General features: G+C 39.5%; 1 protein-coding gene across 2 annotated transcripts in view; it reads left to right on the top strand.

The window, feature by feature from the left end:
• LOC126237023 (serine/threonine-protein kinase mTOR) overlaps window positions 1-23,426 on the top strand; it is a 281,416-nt gene that overhangs the window by 133,017 nt on the left and 124,973 nt on the right. The window contains exon 20 of one of the 2 annotated variants that reach the window (XM_049946766.1): window positions 13,635-13,679. The exons of the other annotated variant lie outside the window; for it this stretch is intronic. Coding sequence (XP_049802723.1) covers window positions 13,635-13,679 — 45 coding nt within the window. The remainder of the gene's footprint in view (window positions 1-13,634; window positions 13,680-23,426) is intronic. 2 annotated transcript variants of the gene reach the window in all.

Raw genomic sequence — 23,426 nt, 5'->3', positions numbered from 1 at the left:
GTCAATGAAAGTGAAACAGATGATGAAGTCATGGTTGAATTAGAATCATTGGAATCCAGAAATGAATCTCTCGTACAAACAAACATTGCTCTTGGTAATTTAGGTTTAACACCGATAAAGCTTCATGGCTTGTCAGAACAAAGTAAAGGGTCTTATTTTAAAAGGAAGGTTAGCAGTATTGAAAAGACTGCAAAAAAGGCGGTTTCAAAAGCATTAAAATACGATGCACCAAGTTCTGATGATGACAAAGAAGATACAAGTGTGGTTGAGAAAGCAAAGGATTTTGATGTAATGATTTCTCTTATGAAAGAGAAGATTTCATCTGTTGGGAGGTCTAGAAAAATCCAGATTCTGACCTTGGCTCCAGATTCTTGGAGTCGAAATAAAGTGATGAAAGAATTTAATGTAAGTGAGTACATGGTGCGACAAGCTAGAAAGCTAAAATCTGAAAAGGGTATTTTGGAAACTCCTGGTCCAAAAAAGGTAAAACTCTTTCTGAAAATACAGTAAGACTTGTAACAGATTTTTATGAAAAGGATGAAAGTTCCAGAGTGCTACCTGGAACAAAAGACAAAGTAAGTGTTCAAAAAAATGTGTACATGCAAAAAAGACACATTTTGTGTAACTTGAGAGAACTCTATTATTCTTTCAAATGGGAGAATCCCGAGGTAGAAGTAGGATTTTCAAAATTTTGTTTCTTGAGACCTAAATGGTGTATCCATGCTGATGCTGCAGGCACACACACTGTATGTGTATGCAGTATCCACCAGAATGTTAAACTATTCCTGGATGCTGTGAAAATTGAAGAATCTTATAAAGACCTAATTAAGATGCTTGTGTGCAACACCGAAAACCAAAACTGCATGCTACATCATTGCGACAGCTGTCCTGCAAATACTGCACTAACTGAGTACTTAACTGAAAAACTAAGTGAAGATTATGATTTAGAAGAAGAAATGGTAATCAGTCAGTGGGTTAACACAGACAGGGCAGAAATGATCAAACAGTCTATCAGTGTTGAAGACTACATTTCTTTATTGGTTAGGTCATTGGAAAAGCTCACCCCGCACCGGTTTATAGTTACCACTGGAATAGAGGTGGTTCTACTCTACACCCAGTTGGAGTTTTTCTAAGAAATGAGGAAAACAATGTTTTTGTTTCCAACCACTGTTTTATTAGTGATGACCAAGAACATGACACTGGTTTTGTTAACTTTGTACAAAAAGAAATTACAAAGTGGCTGTCACTACATCATACTGACATTGACTCAGTTCACTACTTTACAGATAGTTGTGCTGGGCAGTGCAAAAATAGAAACAGTTTTAAAAATTTGATTGAACACTTGAGAGACTTTAATTTGAAGGCCCAACACTCTTTTTTTGCAATAAGTCATGGGAAGTCAATTTGTGATGGCCTAGGAGGAACTATTAAAAGAATTTTAAGGAAAGCCAGTCTACAGCTTTCAGATGAAGAACAAATAATGACAGCAATTGATGTGTACAAGTTTTGTGAAAAAAATATTGAAAACATTCATTTTCACTTTATTGACAAAAAAGAAGCTGATTTGCTACGGTTAAAACTAGAAAAACGTTTTTCATCAACCCGAACCATTCCTGGAACTTCAAACCACTTCCAACAAACAACCTTGAAATTAGAAGGACTACAGACAGTGTAAAACCCTCCTTAGTCTTTTCTTTCCATTCTTCTTCTGATTGGGTTCGTGTTGAACCATCCATAAATAGCTATGTGGCCACAAATTATGATGGTAACTGGTACTTTGGACTGGTAAAAATAATATTCAGTGAGGAAGAAATTCTATTTCTACGTCCTTCAGGACCAGCTGCATCATTTTATTGGCCTGAAAGAGAAGATTCGTGCATAGTGCCTTTGGAGCACATAGTCTGTGTAGTAGACGCACCTCAATCAAGCGGCACTGGAAAAATGTATTACTTCAAAAAAGACTGTATCAAAAGAACTGAAAGCTCTTGGATGAAGTAGAAAAACAGTTTGAATCAGCATTAATGTTTATTAAAAAGACAAAATTACTCAAAAAATTCAATGTTTCAAGCAATCAGTTGGGTTATACATAAGTGTCGTAAGTACGCTATCTTTGTACATAATTCTAATGTAATCTACTATAATTAATAAACATGTTAAAAAGCCATCATTATTTTTGTTTTATCAAGTAGCCTGTATGTTTAAGAGTAAATTAAAACAAATTTGAGCATTCTATCAGGTCTGAGACTCTAGATACTGCAATTCTTATAAAAAAAAATAAATAAATAAAAAAAATAGAAAAAAACATATGTATTTTTTTTCATAGAAAATACTAACATATTTTAATAGTATCATTTTTATCTTCAAATATGTATAATAAATAAACTTGCTGCAAAAATGCATGATGTTATCTAAAAGAGTTTTTAAGATAAGCAATTTTAAAGTTTTGAATACAAATTAAATTTACCATTTCCAAAAGTTCGGAAAACGTAAAACATAAAAACTTTAAAAATTTATAAAAAAAAACTATAAGAGATACAGCAAAAAAAAATTTGCAGGTGTTGCCAGGATGGTATTAGAACCATTTGAGCCAAATTTCATGAAAATCTAAGGAGGTGGGTGTAAAATTTATTTTTTATTGGGTGATTTGATATGGAATGACCCTTCTAGTATGCAAACATGAAGCTGAAAGTGTACAGTAATACTACAGTAAAGACAACGCATTGACCATAATTCACCATCATGCTTAATAGAATAAATGGAGAATATGTAAGATGCACTAGACTTACATATGAGAGGAGTTGAAATCCCTATCCAGTCATCCAGGTATAAGTTTGTGGGGTTTCTCTATATCATTTCAGACATATTTCAGTATAAGGAAAGACATGTTTATAAACACCAACATCTGCTGTGTAGCCTTTATTAAAATGTGCTGCTAGTTTCAACCTTTGTGGACCATCTTTTGGCATTGCACAAAAAGTCATTTGAGCAACTGGATTTCTGATAATTCCTTAATGTTAACTTAAATAGGCAAACATCAGTATGTATATAGTATTTCTCTGTCACATTTTTTATAACTAGACACATTACTGTTAGTATTGTTTCTAAGAAAAGTTCGTGATCTTTATCTAGCCCATCCTTGTGTAATCCAAGCTTATGTTGTCTCTCTTATGGTGTTGTTGATACAACTTTATCTCTGATCCTTCTCTGCCTGACTAAAATATTCAGGATGACACAGTAGAATGAACAGGAACAGGTGACAACCATTAAACTTGACCTTTTCTTCATACAGTGATTTTCTGTGCTTATCTCATCTCTTCTTATAAGCTTTACTTCTGCTGGATTACCTCCTCATGCCAGCAGATGAACTTAGTTATATTTGATAGCCTCATAATATTCATGGTTTACAATTACAGTATACTGCTGATTATTTGGGGTAAGTGAGGGAGAAGAAGCATGAACAATCAAAAAACATGATAATTGAGATATTTCCAAGCATGTATTTGATACGGTGTATGCTGGACGAGTAGTAGTGGCAGCATCGGTGGCCAATGTCTGCACGCGCTCAGGAACGGCTCGTTGCAATCGTCTTCTGCTGTTGGTCCGGCGTATCATCTGCCACTGGCCGGTAATGTTGCTGGTCCCTATGTGTGCAATACGTATCTTTTTTCTTTTTTTAGATATACAAATAATCTGCAAGCTGGATAATTTGCACAAGAATGATTGGAAGTACACTTTTTTTATTTGTCTATTTATTTACTTACTTTTGTGGGGAGAGTGTTAGTTCCATCCACCATACACATCCTCTAAGAATTTTCTCTCACTTTTATGCAGAAAGTGAGAGTATCATAGGTGCCTGAATTAGAACATAGCTAATGAAAATTTTAATAAAAAGAGGTAGCTCTATAAATACAAATAAAGTAAGGGGCAAAAAATATGAACTTACAGGGGCAGTATGGGATGGAGTAGGAGTGGGCAGGGGACTAGGAAGGAGCCAGAAGGAGGTAGTGGACAAAGGCTAGCTATGTGGGTAATTATTCCTGTGTTACATAATTGAAAATACTGAACTGTTATTCACCATGTGAACTTCATAATAACTGAATGTCTAGTTTATGCCAAGAAAAATTTTTTAGCAGAGGTGGTGCTAACTGTTCAGGATATCTCCACAGATACATTACTGCCCATGAAAATTTTAAACTCTCTGAAGAAATCACCCAAAATCGTTTAAATTTAGTCTAGCTAACTCTTATAGTAGCAAAAAAAAAAAGTGATTTTTAATATCGGTACATGGTGGCTGTCCTACGAGTCGTCATGCACATTTACTCTGGCATTTGAGCAGATATTTGCAGTTTCATTTTTGCATTGTGTAGATGGAGTCAGCTTCAACAATTACTGCTGGTTATGTTTTTCATGCGACAACCAGTGTCGATGTAAAGCATTGGTTTGTTTCCCATTACAAGCAAATGAGTTTTAAAATGGAATTTTACATTCCCATTTGATAGAGCTCTCCCAGATTAGTCTTGTGTGATACTTGTTTTATCGCTGTGTTAACAGGGACAGTAAAACTTGAAGAATAAGCAATACTCTGGCAGTGACAGCACTGTCCTGGCCTGTGCCTGTGCTGATGCTACTGCCAAGCATGCAGCACTGCTTAGCTGCTGCTGGATTGCTGTTTATTCTCCATATTTTACTGTTCCTGTTAATACGTATCAATCAAACAAATATTGTATGAGGCTAATGTGGGAGCACTCTATTGAAAGGGCAAGTAAAGTTCTGATTTAAAAATATTTTTGTTTTTAATGGGAAACAAAGTAACATTTTCTGTTATATTGGGCATTGCATGAAAGACGTGACAAGCAGTAATTGTTTGGGCTTGAATGTTGAAATTGGTTGAACCAATGGTGAAGAGCTTTGTTGTTGGGTGCATTTTGTCCTGGACAGGTTTCCCAAAAGTGACACTGCACATTAACAATTTATTTAAGCTAAGCATACCAAAGAACACTGTGCCATCTTTTGCACAGTCAGCATTGTGCTGGCATGTGAGTCAAAGTGGTGACATGCCAAAGGGCAACTCTTTTACACATGTTAAGGTCAACATTTGGCCCCATATGACATGATAAACAAAACTTCGTTATTTTATCTTCACTTGAACAGCTTTTCAGTACCACCTGTTCAAAATCACGGCATTCTTTTTGGAACGTAAAACACACACACACACACACACACACACACACACACACACACACACACACACAAGCTAAGGGCTCCTCTACTTTGTGGCCTCACTCAGTCTCTGATAGTGTACCAGAGCCAAGAATTGTTCAATTGGCAACATATCAAGGAAGTGGAATTTGAATTATAGAGAAAACATTGTGAATATTTCTTTAAATATTTGGATGAGCATCCTTTCTTTCAAATGCAGCTTGATGGTGGAATGCTATCAATTTGAACTCAGCAGTTGCCAAGCAATACTGATGAATGCTTAGAATACTTGGGAAATGTTCTCTATGAGATAATATTCACATCTCTAGCATTTCACACTTTCTTAGGAAACACTGTAGTTGAAATTGAAGTAAGACAATCATAAAAGACAATTTCTAGCTAATTAACATGCTACTGTGTGTGCTCATAACTCCATTATAGCCAGTTATCCTGTGAAAAGAGTGCTTCCTCAGCCCGCAGCATCCTCCAGCAAACTATGAATGAAGCAAGATAACTTTTATGGCACTGATTCAGTAGTGTACCAAAACCAGAAATAGTAGTTATGTGATCCATCACTGCCATGCAGATAGAATAAGTGTCATATCATACCCACGTCTTCATCTACTGCCAAATTTAAAACTCACCATTTTCCCTTCATCCCATTTATTGTGTGTGTTATCATTGTAGCAGCATTGCTGGATTTCTTTGAGACAGAAGACCATCTTCATTAATTCCTGTGCTTGTCTCCATTCAAACTCGACAGTTTTGTCATTTGGCTCATTTTATAGGTTGACATAGTACAGTGATCTTTTGTGCAGGGTCACAGTGTTCAGTCCTATAAATAGAGAGTAAAACACTATAATTGTTCTTTACTTAATTTTTGCATTTCCCTAAATCTTGTTGAATGTGAAGGGAGAAAAATGCCTTGAATTACAGAAATAGTAAATGCATGTTAATGTCTTTGCATTGTGAGAAGATGTGTAAGACTGACAAAAAGACACAGGCTGTTGATAAAGGTGCGCCTCCATGGCGGAGTGGTCAGTATAGATGGCTGCCGTGTGGAGGACTAGGGTTCAATTCATGGAGCTGCCAAGGATTTTATTTTTATTTATTTACTTTTTGGGATTGCTGATATGGGGTACACTAAGCCTTATGATGACAATTGAGGAACCACTTGACTGAGAAGTAGTGGCTCCATAGTCTAGAAAGTCTGCAATACAGTCTCCTCTGCAGAAAGTACAGGCTCTGTCCTTAATTGACCGCTTGACTGCGAGTGGCGGGTCAGTTGTAGATCTAGGCTTCCTGTATAGGGAGGATGTGCACCAGGAAGGACTCAGGGTGTTATACCGATCCCCATAATCACCAAGTTTGAGTTGCTCTCTCTCACTGAAACTGAAACAGAGTCAGTGGGACTCACTTCACCTGTTTTGGAGAAACTGTTTTGTCTGGTGTCAAGAGGAGGCAAACACTAAAGGATAGGGATCTTATTAATCATTGGTAGTTCAAATGTATGGCAAATGATGGTACCCCATAGGGAAATGGCAGCAAGGGACAGGAAACGACGCCAGGTGCACTTAATGTATATGCCTGGGAGCCTCATTCAATATGTTGAAGAGGCCATTCCAGCAGCCATTGAGGGAACAGGGTGCAACCAAATGCAGATAGTGGCACGCGTTGGAACAAGTGATGCATGTCATCTGAGCTCCGAGGTCATATTTGGGTCATTTCAGTGACTGGCAGAGAAGGTTGAGAAAACCATGATCCCCAGAAATGATTATGTCCCTGTGGTTCTGAGTTGAGTGGAAGAACTGAACCAGAGACTTTGAAGGTTCTGTGACAAGCTAGGCTGCAACTTTCTGCACTTGGCCTATAGGGTTGAAAACTGAAGGACCCCCTAAATAGATCAGGTGTGCACTGCACATAAGAGTCTGTTACCCAGGTAGCTGACTGTGTGTGGGGTGCACACAAGGGATTTTGAGATTAGGCAACTCTCCATCCAATCCAGATAATAACTGTAGAAAACCTAGAAGTATCAGTGTAAGAGAGAAAGAAATGTCTCCCATAGATGAGAATATTAAAATTGTAATAGTAAACTGCCAAAGCATTTGCAACAAAGTGCCAGAGCTTGAAGTGCTCATGGAAAGCAGTTAAGCTCATATAATACTTGGTACAGAAAGCTGTTTGAAACCTGAAACTGATAGCTGTGAGATTTTTGGAGAATAGTTAAATGTATATCAAAAGGATAGGCAAATAGGAAATGGAGGTGGTGCATTCGTCGCAGTAAACAAAAACCTCAAAATCGATTGAAGTAGAAATTGAAGCTACGTGTGAGGTTGTTTGGGCAAGACTCAGTATCAAGGGCGGGCACGAAAGGATAATTGGATCCTACTATCACTCATCAGACTCATCTCCTAATGTAACAGAAAACATTAGAGAAAATCTCACTTCACTCGTATGTAAGTTCCTCAATCATACTGTAATCATCGGTGGAGACCTTATTCATTCAACAATTAATTGAGAAAATTATAATTTTGTTAGTGGTGGACACTAACACTACCTAGAACAGATAGCTAGGAAACTGACTTATGATGGAAATATATTGGACCTACTGGCAACAAATACACCTGACCTCTTTGAGAACGTCTACATCGAAACTGGTATCAGTGACCATGACGCGATTGTGGCAGCAGCGATTAATGCAGTACAAAGGACAACTAAAACAAGCAGAAATATACATGTATTCAGTAAATTAATAGAGGGAAACATTCCACGTGGGAAAAATATATCTAAAAACAAAGATGATGTGACTTACCAAACGAAAGCGCTGGCAAGTCGATAGACACACAAACAAACACAAACATACACACAAAATTCAAGCTTTCGCAGCAAACTGTTGCCTCATCAGGAAAGAGGGAAGGAGAGGGAAAGACGAAAGGATGTGGGTTTTAAGGGAGAGGGTAAGGAGCCATTCCAATCCCGGGAGCGGAAAGACTTACCTTAGGGGGGAAAAAGGACGGGTATACACTCACACACACACACATATCCATCCACACATATACAGACATAAGCAGAGTCTGTATATGTGTAGATGGATATGTGTGTGTGTGCGAGTGAATACCCGTCCTTTTTCCCCCCTAAGGTAAGTCTTTCCGCTCCCGGGATTGGGATGACTCCTTACCCTCTCCCTTAAAACCCACATCCTTTCGTCTTTCCCTCTCCTTCCCTCTTTCCTGATGAGGCAACAGTTTGTTGCGAAAGCTTGAATTTTGTGTGTATGTTTGTGTGTCTATCGACGTGCCAGCGCTTTCGTTTGGTAAGTCACATCATCTTTGTTTTTAGATACATGTATTCAGTAAAGTAGATAAAAAATTAGTAGTGCCATATTTCAATCAGGAACTTGAAACTTTCAGCACAGGGCAGGAGCATGTAGAGGAATTATGACTCAAATTTAAAATAATAGTTGGCCATGCATTGGATAGATATGTACCCAGTAGAACAGTTCGTAATGGGAGGGAACCTCCATGGTATACAGTCACTGTAAAGAAACATCTAAAGAAATAGAGATTGCTACATAATAGGTGTAAAACGAAGTGTAGGGATGCAGATAGGGAGATGCTGAATGAAACGCATTTGGCTGTCAAGAGAGCATGTGTGCTTCTTTCAATGATCACCACAACAGAATATTGTCAAATGATGGTTTACAGAACCCAAAGAATTTCTGATCATATGTGAAGGATGTCAGTGAAATCAACGTTAGTGAGCAGTTCCTAGCAAATGAGACAGGAAGTGAAATTGAGGGTAGCGAAGCAAAAGCTGAAATGCTTAACTCTGTTTCAAATGTTCCTTTACAAAAGAAATCCTGGGAGAACTGCCCCAGTTTAATCCTAATACCACTGAAAAGATGAAAGAAATAAGTATTAGTGTGAGTAGTGTTGAGAAGCAGTGAAAATCGTTAAAATTGAACAAAGCTCCAGAACCTGATGTTGCCCCTTTCAGATTGTATTCTGAATTTTCAGCTCTTCTAACTATAATCTATTGTAGATCCCTTGAACACAAAACCATGCCCAGTTCTTGGAAACATTGGTCACATCCTGCTACAAGAAGGCTAGTAGAAGTAATCCACAAAACTACTATCCATTGTCCTTGACATTGATTTGGTGTAGAATTTTAGAACATATTCTGAGCTCAAACATAATGAGGTATCTTGAATAGAATGGCCTCCTCAATGCCAGCCAGCATGGATTTTGAAAACATCAGTCATGTGAAACCCAACTCACACTTTTCTCACACGACATACTGAAAGCTTTGGATCGAGGCAATCAGGTAGATGCAGTATTTCTCAATTTCAAAAAAGCATTTGTACCACACCTGTGCTTATTGTCAAAATTACAATTATATGAGGCATCAAGTGCAGCTTGTGTCTGGATTGTAGGGAGGACGGAGCATGTTATCTTGGATGGAGTCATCATCAGATGTAGAAGTAACTTCGGGTGTACCCCATGGAAGTGTGGTGGGACCCTTCCTGTTCAAGTTGTATATTAATGATCTTGCAGACAGTATTAATAGTAACATCACGCTTTTTGCAGATGATGTGGTTATCTATAATTAAATACTCTCCGAAGGAAGCAGCATAAATATTCAGTCGGATGTTGATAAGATTTCAAAGTTGTGCAAGGTTTGGCATCTTGCTTTAAATGTTCATAAATTAAAATAGTGCACTCAGAAAAGGAAAAAAATGTAGTGTACTATAACTATAATATCAATGAGTCACTGTTGGAATTGCCCAACTCATACAAATACCTGAGTGTAACACTTTGTAGGGATATGAAATGGAGTGATCACATAGGTTCAGTTATGGGTAAAGCAGGTGGTAGACTTGTTTATTCATAGAATACTAGGAAAGTACAACCAGTCTACAAAGGAGATTGCTTACAAATCACTCATCTGACTGGCCGTAGAATATTGTTTAGGTGTGTGGGATACATACAAAATGGGACTAAAAGGGGATATTGGAACGTATACAGAGAAGGGCAGCACAAATGGTCAGAGGTTTGTTTAATCCATAGGGGAGTTGTCACAGAGATACTGAAGCAAGTGAAGTGGAAAACTCTTGAATATATACATAATCTGTCTGGAGAACGTCTGTTCACAAAGTTTCAAGAACAAACTTTAAATGATGACCCTAGGAATGTACTACCACCCCCTGTGTATCACTCACATAGGTATCTTAAGTATAAGATTAGAATAATTACTGTAAGCACAGAAACATTCAAAAAAAGATTCTTGCTGCGCTCCATATGTGAATGGAACTGGATGGTACGATGAGACATACCCTCTGCCATGCACCTAACAATGGTTTGCAGAGTGCACATGTAGATGTAGAAAGAGGGAACAGGGAGGATGGGAGGCATGCAAAAGAAACACAGTAGACTCACTAAGGGCCTAATATTATATGATGGGAGAAAGTGTGGGGGGCTGGGGAAAGAGATAACTACAATATTTGGATAGTCGAGGAGTGATGTAGAAAATGACAGGAAGGAAAACTAATGGAATGGAAGTAGTAGTATGGGGACTAGCAGAGGCTTAGACCTGGGAGATGGCAAAAACAAAGGATATATTGGAAAGAAAGTCTCCATTTACATAGTTCAGAGGAGCTTGTGCCTGTTGGGAAGGGGGAGATGAAGATCCAGATATGGCAAGAGTACTGCAGCACATTCTGAAGTCTGTGGTGTTCAACAACTGAAAGTTTGAGTTTGTGGTTAGTCACACTTTGGCTGTGGTCATTTGTGTGATTAGACAGCGGATTAGTTGTCATCTCTTCATAGAATTCTGCTCGGTAATTTCAGCATAGCTGATATGTAACTTGGTTGCTTTCACACATGGGGCTGGTGGGCAGCTGACCCCTAACATATTGTATGTATTGTATTCCAGTGGCCTTGCGCTTTGGACAGATGCCTGTGCCCCATAGGGCATCATTGGAAGAGCAGGTTCTATAGAATAATAATGGTTTCCAACAGTAGATGTCAGCTGGGTATATTGAGCTGATGTTACAGATGGGTCATCCACAAGGGACAGACCCATATGGTTTAAGAATGGGTGGTTGTCATAGAACTTGGACACTGCATAGATTGGGTGGACAATAGAATACTATGATGGGAGATAAGTGAAGCCTTGCCGGAAAATGTGTCCTGTGTGGTAAAGGAGTAATTGTGAATGATGCAGCAATAGGCTTGTTGATGGTACAGGGGGAGAGGTTATGGGAAATTCGTCTCTGGACTAACTGGATGGGATACTGTCTGTCTGGAAAGCTTCTGGAAGAATAATTGTCATATTTGCCAACTTTATGCTTTGCAATGCAGATGCTGAGGCTGTAGGGTAGGGACGGGACTTTTTAATGTGGAACAGATTGTGGATGAAAAACCAGGTGCTGTCCTTCCCACTGATCCACATCAAGAAGATTCTGTCAGTGTGTGTAAACCAGGCAACAAAATTTTAAATTGGTGTTGAAGGAGAAATAATTATGGGTCAGAATGTAGATGATCAAAAGGACTAGGAATATGGTGGTGGTTCGATACTTGGAGGGTACTTAAAATGATAGTGTTCCATGGGAGTAGGATCATGAGCATAGGGTAACTTAATAGTTAGTATCATTCAAGAGCTGTTACATATTTCTTGTGTCGCTCAAAAATCAGCTCAGTTGAGTGGTTGTCTTGCCTCATTATTGTTTATTGTTTCCATCATGGTATTTCTGTTATTATAATATTTATGGTTTGTCTAGTATTTCTCAGTTGTCAGTGTGTGTCTGTCCTGCTAAATATGCATTTTGTCCTGGAGAAAGTAATGTCTGTTCTTGGTTGTAATACAAAGTACATTATAAAGTGGATGAAATGGTAGTACTTTTTAAGATAAAGTGTATACTTTCCTGCCCGCATAGCTGTGCGTGTTAAAGTGCCCACTTTCGGGGTGGTGAGGTATGCTGCCCATGGATTTGAATGCGCCTGGTGAATTAACAACAAGGGTCGGTGTGCCAGTCAGTGTGGAAGTGATTTTTCTGGCAATTTCCCACATCCCGCTAGGTGAATACTGGGCTGTTATCCATGTCCCATCCCAGATGCATCGACAAAAACATTTAGAAAACTGTCTCACACTTGCATGCAGAATTTACTTTGGATGTAGACAGATGGGATACACTGATTCTGTCATGGAGGGGAGTATAGGAGACTGATGACTTTAGGCGTTTGGTCTCCTTAAACAAATAATCATTATCAACAGCAGAAAGTATACTTTTTTTTACTGTTTATTATGTGTTCCTTTTTGAGAAGAGATTATACAAAGGAAAAAGATAAATTTCGTCTAAAAAGAAAAGTTAGTGATTTATTACATGCTTCCTTTTATTTCTTTTAATCATAACTGCAGAACATGATAACAACCATTACTAGTCTCGGCTATACACTCACCACCTGAATCTATTTACCATATGTGACATATGGATTCTGGAGATATATAGTTGGAACTGGTTATGTTCGTAATAATATTCTGCTGTTATGACAAAAAAAGAAAGAAATAGAATTGCTTATGCAATGGCTTGGTATTGAAATGACACTTTAATCTATGACCTGTCTTCACCCTTCAAAGTATGTAAAACCTGGTGCTCTAGTTACGATATTTTTATGAGATTAGTTTAGAGGATTGCACTTTGCTAAACATAATTATTTAACTAACAATAAGAAGTTGTGGGTTTGCTGATCAATGCGATATTATCTGCACCTTGTTATTACGACCTTCATACAGTTTAACATTAAAATGTTCTCTGTATTTTATTTCCTAAGCATTACATACTTTAAAAGAAGTAAATTTAGTTGACAAATGTGTAGAGTATTTACTTCAGATTTTAATACAGTTGTTTGAAAATATATTCCTGTATCCTCTATGTTTTGCTTCCTGTAATTCATTTATAATGCTCATAAGCTCGTGTTGTATTTTCCTTAGTGATTTAAAAATTAAATTCTAGTGCAAAGTCTGGAATGCTTGCTGATGTAAAGAACAGGTTCTTTTTTTTTAAATAAGAATAATTAAATAAAATCCCTAGTGTTGATGTGGAACTTAATTGTAGGCTATACTAATCTTTAGATTCCACATTTTAACTTTTGTGGGAACCTGAACAGAATACCATGCTTTCTAAGATATTTAATGTGTGTGGATAGTCTGTAAACAAAATATAAATGTACCATTAATCGCTCCAGAAAAAATGTGACGATATGCGCAATAACCTTTCAGCACTGACACACAGCATGAATTCACTTATTCTCAGGTTATATTAAATGACATTACTCGTATCATAACAAAATTGTGCACATATGTGGTTTTTATTTTTCTCATGTATTCCAAACAGAGTTTATAAAAGTAGTCTAAATTTCATTTATCTTGACTTTCAGTTAGCTAAACCTTTGTGTTTGGACATGTGGGATGATTGTGACCTGGTAAGGAAGCTTTGATATATTAATTTTTTTTTCTTTTGACTTGGGCTCAGATTTCAGCCAGAGTATATTTTAAGAATATTGTTATGAATTATTTGTTATTTGGATTCTTTTTCAGGAAGAGTAAAATATTAATTTTAGGTAGAAGAGCTTTCTTCTACTTTAATGACAAATTGAAGTGAGTTGTACTTGCCATTGTCACTCAGATATGTAAATCGGAAGTTAGTTGTCAACCTAGATTCTAAGCAGTGTTTCCAGGATGACATTTCAGACATGGAAAAATGAGTTTGCGTAACCAATTTATGGCTATTAAAACTGATACATGTTAAAAGTCTGCTGTTATCAAAGTCATATAAACTGCACAGAAGATTGACAGTGTTTAAATCTAGCTTTGAGGCTTTGGGATGAAGAGAACATGGAAGAGAAACTACGTGTGTGTGTGTGTGTGTGTGTGTGTGCGCGCGCGCACGCGCGCGCATGTTGTGACATTAGAGGAAGACAGTACCCTCTATAATCCCCAGCTTGATATTGAGATTACATAAAATTACTGCATCACCGCCAGCACCTGCTGCTGCTTGTGCTACATTTGGATGAATATATCTTGAATGTTTGTTTTTGGAATGCCCACCCATCTAAATTCAACCTCTTGGTAAAATACCTCATTCATTCGAACTGAGCAATTTTGAGGATACTGTTATTGTTTTACTGAGAACCAATGTGTCTTCAGTTGACATCAGATCTTGTGAAGGGACAGACTAAGAATAAAATAGACCATAGTTTTCATGTGATAGTTGTTCAGTGTTCCATTCTATATTGGAAAACTCCTAGTAGCTCTTCGTACTTTCTGAACTTCACAGAGGTTCTCATATGGTTGCTACTCCAACAACATATGTAGGAGAACTTCATACAGCTTAGAAAGTAGAAGAGATGTATTAGCAGCTGAAAACTGTGAGATGTGCCTGAATAGTTTAATTAGTAAGAGCATTGACCATGAAAACCAGAGATCTGACATAGAGTACTGATGTGAAACACATTTTGAAACTGTCAGGCAATTTCATAATACAATATCATACATAGAAGAGACCAGTATCCAGATATGCCTGTTCCACACAAAGACAGATGAATAGTTATTCTTTTCAAGATTTTGAACTGATGGACTGTAGGGCAACACATTAGCTTAGAATGTGCTGTTGTTCTTAAAAGTATATGATGATATGCACCAGTGTGTTAATGAGGTTGTCAACACTCTTTGTACTGCAAATCTAGTCGTCCACAGCCCACCATTAAAATTTCCCAAACATTATGATTTAAATTCAGTGGAAACATGAACTCTGTAGAAGAATATTATGCTGTCTCTTTGTTCTGCATTCTCTGTGTTGTCACATTTACACACAGTGTAATGATTTCTGTATTCTTGAAGAACAACAAAGTGGTGTGGTCTCAACTCTTTAGTTGGCGTACTCTGGGTAAGTTTTCCCACAGAACGTAACTGTTCTTTGATCACTTTCAAATAGCTTTGGCTTCCAAACAAGCAAGGTTTGAGAGCCATCCCATAGTGTACTTGAAGCACAGTGAGAGTCTTTGGGAAGATCTACTCATTACTTCAACTGAAGAACTGACACCACACCAAAAAGATGTGCCTCCTCTGCATTGATAGTGTCCTGACCACTGTAGTGGTGGCACAGGGACTGAGGACCACGGGTCATATCTGAACCACACACTTTTCTCTCCACCTCACTTGTGGAGCTCACAAAGGTACTATGGATGCTAGATCGACAGCAAGAGAGAGGGGCTATATAAGATAGTGTCCAAGGAAGAACCACCTGAAGACAGCAACAAGTTAGCTTTCTGAAATATCACACCATTTGACTGACATGACTCAACTGAATACCTAAAAAGAGTTCAAAAAAGTTTAAAGTATATTGCAGTGACCACGAGCAGAGAATGTGGCATGATAAACTGGTTGACCATTTCTCACCATGCAGTAATCACTTGTTACTTTTCCTTTTTAAATTTACAGCCTCAATAGCCTCAATAACTAAGCATTACAGATCTTGTAGAGTGGCAGGCATAGATAGTACAAACAATTTACTGTTTATATACTTTCACAGATAAAAACTGTGTGGTACTAGAAAGCCTCTGATGATGAACGTGATTTCCTTCACCACTTACAACCCTCTGAGGTGTTCAGGTAAAACTGGATGTCATTGTGAACAATGAAGTCATCCAGCATCAACTTATTCACATAATCTTGAGCTGAGGGGGACCCACTATTTTCTTGTGTGTAAAGACGATATTATCCATTTTAGTTTCCTCCATGCAAAGAAGAGACCATAAACTTTATGTACAGAAATATTACTGGAAACATTAACCTTTGGTAAGTCTGCTTCATGTTTAATGGCTACTAATAGGATTTCACATACCCAAATTCTAACATTATGGCACTACATTTTATCAGACAAGTGAAATGTCTCATTTGAGGGAAAAAAGTTAAGAAAAACGTGCCTGTTAGATGTCATTTAGAACAGTACCAATAGTGTCTTCAAAAGCTGTAGCTTCTGTGGCAGTTTTGTGCTGCTTATGTTTCAGGACATGCCACTCTGTTGATTAAGGAGTGCCAAGCTTATTGTGTGCCTTTGTTGCAGCTTTCCTAATGCTTATTGATGATCTATGCTTCTCCATTTACATATACAACTATCTTTAACAGATTTTCAGTGCCACTCATAAATTTGTCTACAGTGCAGGAAATGGCCATTTGTTCTTTATTCATGTGGCCAAAGTTAATATATTGAATTGGTATGGTATAATTGCCTTTATCATATAGAAAAGCAGCAGTGCAACTATGTAGACTATACAGAACATTGAACCTTAAATTGTCCAGTTATGTAGTAGTATTTCCATCTGACATTTGTCGACATTTGGCAAATGTCAAGTCAGTTAAGTGTTTCTCTTATGGTGTGACAGTTTTAATATCCATCATCTATATTGTTTGCTGTGTTGCTTAACATGATGAAGTGAGCATTGGCTGGTCTCAGAGTTTGTGAGGATGGCATACCTTTTACTTATTGTGCATGGTCTCCTTCGAAATATTTGTTTCCACAATTGGTGCACTACTTCCTACACCATTTCCACTTCCGGAAATAGTCTTGGTAAGCGACCTACTGGATTGCGTGAAGCGCCATCTGTGAAATTTCTTTTCTCTCATTTGTTGTTGCAGATCTTTGTCCTTTCAATGGGATTTTCAACTTTGGAAATAAAAAAAGTGTCATCATGAGTTACGATTCTCTTCAGGAACATATTGTTCTCATTTGTGCAATCCCAAAGCCCTTCACAGGTTGCAAGGCGAAGGTCTTTCTAGTCTTCACTCATTAGCCACAGGATGAACTTGGCAGCAACACGATGCATTCCAAGATGCTATCAGGCTTTCATGACATGATGCAATTAAAATGTCACATTCCTTAGCAATCTCTTGAATTGCCAGTCTTCGATTGACTGCACAAATTCATTGATGTTCCCGATATGATGTCATCAGTAGCCATAGAAGGGCATCCTGAACGAGGGTCATCTTTAATTTCCGTCTGGCCATTTTTAAACAGTGTGCATCATTTGTAACACTGAGTACAGCATAAGCACACATCACCGTAGGTGTCCTACATCGTTTGGTGTGCTACTGCAAAGATTTTCTTGGGTTCCACATAAAATTTAATGCAGCTCATGGCTCTTCAGCACTGCGTGATCAAATGTATCTGGACACCCTGCTGAAAATGACTTACAAGTTCATGGCCCCCTCCATCGGTGATGCTGGAATTCAATATGGTGTTGACCCACCTTTAGATTTGATGACAGCTTCCACTCTCACAAGCATACATTCAGTCAGGTGCTGGAAGGTTTCTTGGGGAATGGCAGCCCATTCTTCAGAGTGCTGCACTGAGGAGAGGTATAGATGTCGGTAGGTGAGGTCTGGAATGAAGTCAGCTTTCCAAAACATCCCAAAGGTGTTCTATAGGATTCAGGTCAGGACTCTGTGCATGCATTATGAACAGGTGCTCAATCATGTTGATAGACGCAATCACCAACCCGAATTGCTCTTCAACAGTGGGAATCAAGAAGGTGCTTAAAACATCAATGTAGGCCTGTGCTGTGATAGTGCCACGCAAAACAACAAGGGGTGCAAGCCCACTCCGTGAAAAACATGACCACACCAAAACACTACCATCTCCGAATTTTTACTGTTGGCACTACACATGCTGGCAGATGACATTCACCGGGCATTTGCTGTGCCCACACCCTGCCATCAGTTCGTCATGTTGTGTACCATGATTTGTCACTCCACACAACATTTTTCCACTATTCAATTGTCCAATGCTTACGCTCCTTGCACCAAGCGAGGCGTCGTTTGGCATTTACCAGCGTGATGTGTGGCTTATGAGCAGCCACTCAACCATGAAATCCCAGTTTTCTCACCTCCTGCCTAACTGTAATAATACTTGCAGTGGATCCTGATACAGTTTGGAATTCCTGCGTGATGGTCTGGATAGATGTCAGCCTATTACATATTAAGACCGTCTTCAACTGTCAGCGGTGTCTGTCAGTCAACAGTCGAGGTACCTGGCAGTAGGTGGCAGCACAATGCACCCAATGTGAAAAACGTATGGTTTTGGGGGTGTCCAGATACTTTTGGTCACGTAGTGTAACCCTGCCATCTTGAAATTCGCAAACTGTGCGACACAATGTTCTACCTTATACAGCTCTGAACATTAACTAACAGACATAGAACAATGAAATTTCTGGCAGTTATGCATTAAACACAGACGTGCAGCTATGCCAACTGTATTTCACTCGAACACACCATTGGCACAAAATTACGAATTTTCCAGAATTTTTTGAGCAGACCTCATATTGAAATTTCCTGGCAGATTAAAACTGTGTGCCCAACTGAGACTCGACCTCAGGTCCTTTGCCTTTCGCGGGCAAGTGCTCTACTGACTGAGCTACCCAAGCACGACTCATGACCCTTCCTCACAGCTTAACGTCTGCCAGTACCTTGGCTCCTACCTTCCAAACTTCACAGAAGTTCCACATTGATCGTGTGATGTCACCTGAGGTTGCATATGAATGCATAAATGTAGGCCACAGACAGTGAAGAGAGTCCAGTTCTCCCTACCCCAGGGGTCATAATTATGAGGTGATAGGAGAATGGAGGCCACCCATAGCACCATCACTTCCCTTTGAAACTAAGTATTTAATATTATTTGTTTGTGAATGAATTCCTGCTTACAGCAGCTGTCCCCCAGGGTCCACTACAATTATAGCCTGTCTCTGTTGAATTTAATAGTGCATGGGCAAATTTCTACCACTGATTTTAACACAGAGCTCCAGTTTAGCAAAACATTTCAGTCTAATAAGCCAATCAGCTCCTGATCAGGAAGATGGTGAATTTGTTTGAAAGCTCAAGTTTAAATAATGTTGTGCGATTTGAGCACTGAAATAATTTAATAGATGCACATTGAATTTTTGTCCTTGGAGCAGAAACAGTGCCAGCTATTTGAAAACCTACTTTCAGTGAATTTTGTGTCTGCTCAATTATTGAAATGAAATTGAAAAATAGTAGAACTTAAGCCGATGGAAACATAAGGGCCTACATGAAAGCAGGTGTACAATTTGGGATGTACACTCCTGGAAATTGAAATAAGAACACCGTGAATTCATTGTCCCAGGAAGGGGAAACTTTATTGGCACATTCCTGGGGTCAGATACATCACATGATCACACTGACAGAACCACAGGCACATAGACACAGGCAACAGAGCATGCACAATATCGGCACTAGTACAGTGTATATCCACCTTTCGCAGCAATGCAGGCTGCTATTCTCCCATGGAGACGATCGTAGAGATGCTGGATGTAGTCCTGTGGAACGGCTTGCCATGCCATTTCCACCTGGCGCCTCAGTTGGACCAGCGTTCGTGCTGGACGTGCAGACCGCGTGAGACGACGCTTCATCCAGTCCCAAACATGCTCAATGGGGGACAGATCCGGAGATCTTGCTGGCCAGGGTAGTTGACTTACACCTTCTAGAGCACATTGGGTGGCACGGGATACATGCGGACGTGCATTGTCCTGTTGGAACAGCACGTTCCCTTGCCGGTCTAGGAATGGTAGAACGATGGGTTTGATGACGGTTTGGATGTACCGTGCACTATTCAGTGTCCCCTCGACGATCACCAGTGGTGTACGGCCAGTGTAGGAGATCGCTCCCCACACCATGATGCAGGGTGTTGGCCCTGTGTGCCTCGGTCGTATGCAGTCCTGATTGTGGCGCTCACCTGCACGGCGCCAAACACGCATATGACCATCATTGGCACCAAGGCAGAAGCGACTCTCATCGCTGAAGACGACACGTCTCCATTCGTCCCTCCATTCACGCCTGTCGCGACACCACTGGAGGCGGGCTGCACGATGTTGGGGCGTGAGCGGAAGACGGCCTAACGGTGTGCGGGACCGTAGCCCAGCTTCATGGAGACGGTTGCGAATGGTCCTCGCCGATACCCCAGGAGCAACAGTGTCCCTAATTTGCTGGGAAGTGGCGGTGCAGTCCCCTACGGCACTGCGTAGGATCCTACGGTCTTGGCGTGCATCCGTGCGTCGCTGCGGTCCGGTCCCAGGTCGACGGGCACGTGCACCTTCCGCCGACCACTGGCGACAACATCGATGTACTGTGGAGACCTCACGCCCCACGTGTTGAGCAATTCGGCGGTACGTCCACCCGGCCTCCCGCATGCCCACTATACGCCCTCGCTCAAAGTCCGTCAACTGCACATACGGTTCACGTCCACGCTGTCGCGGCATGCTACCAGTGTTAAAGACTGCGATGGAGCTCCGTATGCCTCGGCAAACTGGCTGACACTGACGGCGGCGGTGCACAAATGCTGCGCAGCTAGCGCCATTCGACGGCCAACACCGCGGTTCCTGGTGTGTCCGCTGTGCTGTGCGTGTGATCATTGCTTGTACAGCCCTCTCACAGTGTCCGGAGCAAGTATGGTGGGTCTGACACACCGGTGTCAATGTGTTCTTTTTTCCATTTCCAGGAGTGTATAAAGTGCCAAAAGTACCATTAGCAGCTCAGACAAATAAACATAATGCCTCATTTTGATGTTTCATGCAGATAGGAGATGGCCTTTTTCTTACAAGCTCACAAATAGAAAATCATTATCTGAAGTATTTCCCAATGAAACTGTAACCCAGCAGAGAAAGAAATAGCATTTACTTGCTAGATAATATCAGATCAGATTTATATATAAGCTTAAAGTCCCCTTGCTTTTGGAACATGGAGCGCTTTTTCCAGAAAAGTAGTTGTTGCCGAAGATGGAACTTTTAAAAGATTCTCGCTGACTTTCTTTTCTGAGTGATGAAAAATCTTTGTTGGCAGCAGGCAGGCACATCGAAAAGGGTGATAGTAGCTGTTCTTTCACATAATTTGTCAGACATTTATGAGGGAGTATGCATGCATTCACACACTGACTCCACCCCCCTCCCCCCCTCTCTCTCTCAAACACGCACACACACACACACACACACACACACACACACACACACACTTACTCCTGACCATGCAGCTCCATTGAATTTTGGGTATTTAAATGTCACAGGTTTGAGTGCCAGACTATGTGTCCAGTTGTTGGGTTTTAATCCTCTGTCACTCCTAGGATTGTTATCTGTCACTTACCTCTTCTCTCTCCTCTGACGATGTTTGTTAATGTGAAAAATGGTGAACTGCACTGTGATTCCGAGTCCTTGCTACAGTGTAACTCTTTGTAGTCCTCCTATAACTGACTGGAATTGGCGTGTAAGTCGGTTTAAAGGTTGGAGGAAGGCACGGGCATACCACTTCCAACGGGATCATATCTAATAAATCAGTGTTAAAACCAGTTTTGTGTGTGTGTGTGTTTTCTACTTATCATACAGCAGATGCAGCCCAAGCAAAAGTTAACTAAAATACTAGCTTTCAGAAGTAGATATGCTTGATCTAACAAAATCTAGAAAAGATTAGGATGAGAGAGGCTGTTGAAGTGTTGAGTATTCCAGGTCAAAGAAAAAATCAAATCTTCATTTTTGACTCTGTTAGCACAGAAAAGGGAATGTGTGATCATGAGGCCATTACAGCTTTACTGAAAACATTTGTAAGTAAGAATACAAAGAAAGACAGGAAGATATTTCTTGTTTAGCATGTGTGACATGAGATAGATTTCAGATTACCTCACAGGTTATCATGAAAATTTAATGTCCAGCACTGACAATGTTGAGAGCATCAATGGACAAAGTTCAAGAGCATTGACAACAAACTAAGACAAGTTTGTACCCAGCAGAATTGTGAGGGGTGGAAAAGACCAACTGTGGTTTGACAGCCATTTTAGGAAGCTGCTAAGAAAGCAAAGAGAGCTTTTTTGCAAATTTAAATGTGGCCAAAGCTTCACAGACAAATAAAAACTTAACAAAACCAAAATCAGCACGAGGAGGGCTATACGTGAAGCATTTAGCGAAGTAAAACTCTATCTACCAACTTGACAGAAAATCCTAAGAAATTCTGATTTTATATTAAATCAGTAAATTGACTTAAGCCATCTGTCCAGAGGCCCTGTGCCCTTAATGTCATTGAAATAGAGAATAACACAGAAAAGGCTGAAATACTAAATGTCTTTCACCAAAACTCCTTTAAACTGTTGCATGAATGACAGATATCAAAATAAATAACCAAGGGGGAGAAAAAGCAACTGAAATTGCTTAACAGAGGAAAAGCTTCTGGACCTGATGGGATACCATTTTGATTCTACACAGTGTGTGCAAAAGAACTTACCATCAGCAGAATACCATAGAATTCTAGAGGAGTGAAGCATTCATGATGAGCGGAAAAAAACCCACCCAGATCAGTCCTGTTTTCAAGATGAGTAATCGAACAGATGCACAAAGCTGTAGGCCCATATCTCTGACGTCATCCTGTTGTATAGTTTCACAACATGTATTATGCTTGCATATTGTGACATTTCTGGAGACTGAAGATCTCCTGTGTAGTCAACGTGGGTTCTGAAGACAACGATTGTATGAAACCTAGCTTGCTCTTTTCATCCATGTGCTCTTGACTCCCAGGAGGCATTCGTAATTCTGAATGGAGGGAAGTCATCAGACGTAAAAGTAATGTTGGCTGTGCCATAGGGAAGTGTTATAGAATCATTACTTTTGCAGTATATATAGATCACCTAGTAGATAACATTAGGAGTTCCATGTAGCTTTCTGCGAATGTTGTTGTTGTGTATGGAGAACTCACAACACTAGAAAATTGTAAAGAAATGCAGGAAGACCAGCAGAGGATTTTTACACTTTGTCCAGGGAGTGGCAACTGGTCCTCTGTGTAAACAAATGTAACATTTCCAAATACATATAGAGCCTCCTTTATCGTATGATTATAAAATTGCAGAAGAATCACTGGAAGCAGTCACTTCTGTAAAATATCTGTAAAAATCTAGGAGTATGTATACGGATTGATTTGAAGTGGAACAGTCACATAAAATTGTTAGTAAGGTAGATGCCAGACTGAGATTCATTGAAAGAATCCTCAGGAAATGCCGTCCATCAACAAAGGAAGTAGCTTATAAAACACTCATTTGACTATTATTTGAATATTGCTCATTGGTAGGGGATCCGTATCAGATAGGACAGATAGAGGAAATAACGAAAATCAAAAGAGTAGCAACA

This window comes from Schistocerca nitens, chromosome 2 (assembly GCF_023898315.1).
Source record: "Schistocerca nitens isolate TAMUIC-IGC-003100 chromosome 2, iqSchNite1.1, whole genome shotgun sequence".
NCBI classification, from domain to species: Eukaryota; Metazoa; Arthropoda; class Insecta; order Orthoptera; family Acrididae; genus Schistocerca; species Schistocerca nitens.
Note: the sequence above shows the minus strand (reverse complement) of the source record. Positions and strands in the feature narration are given on the sequence as shown.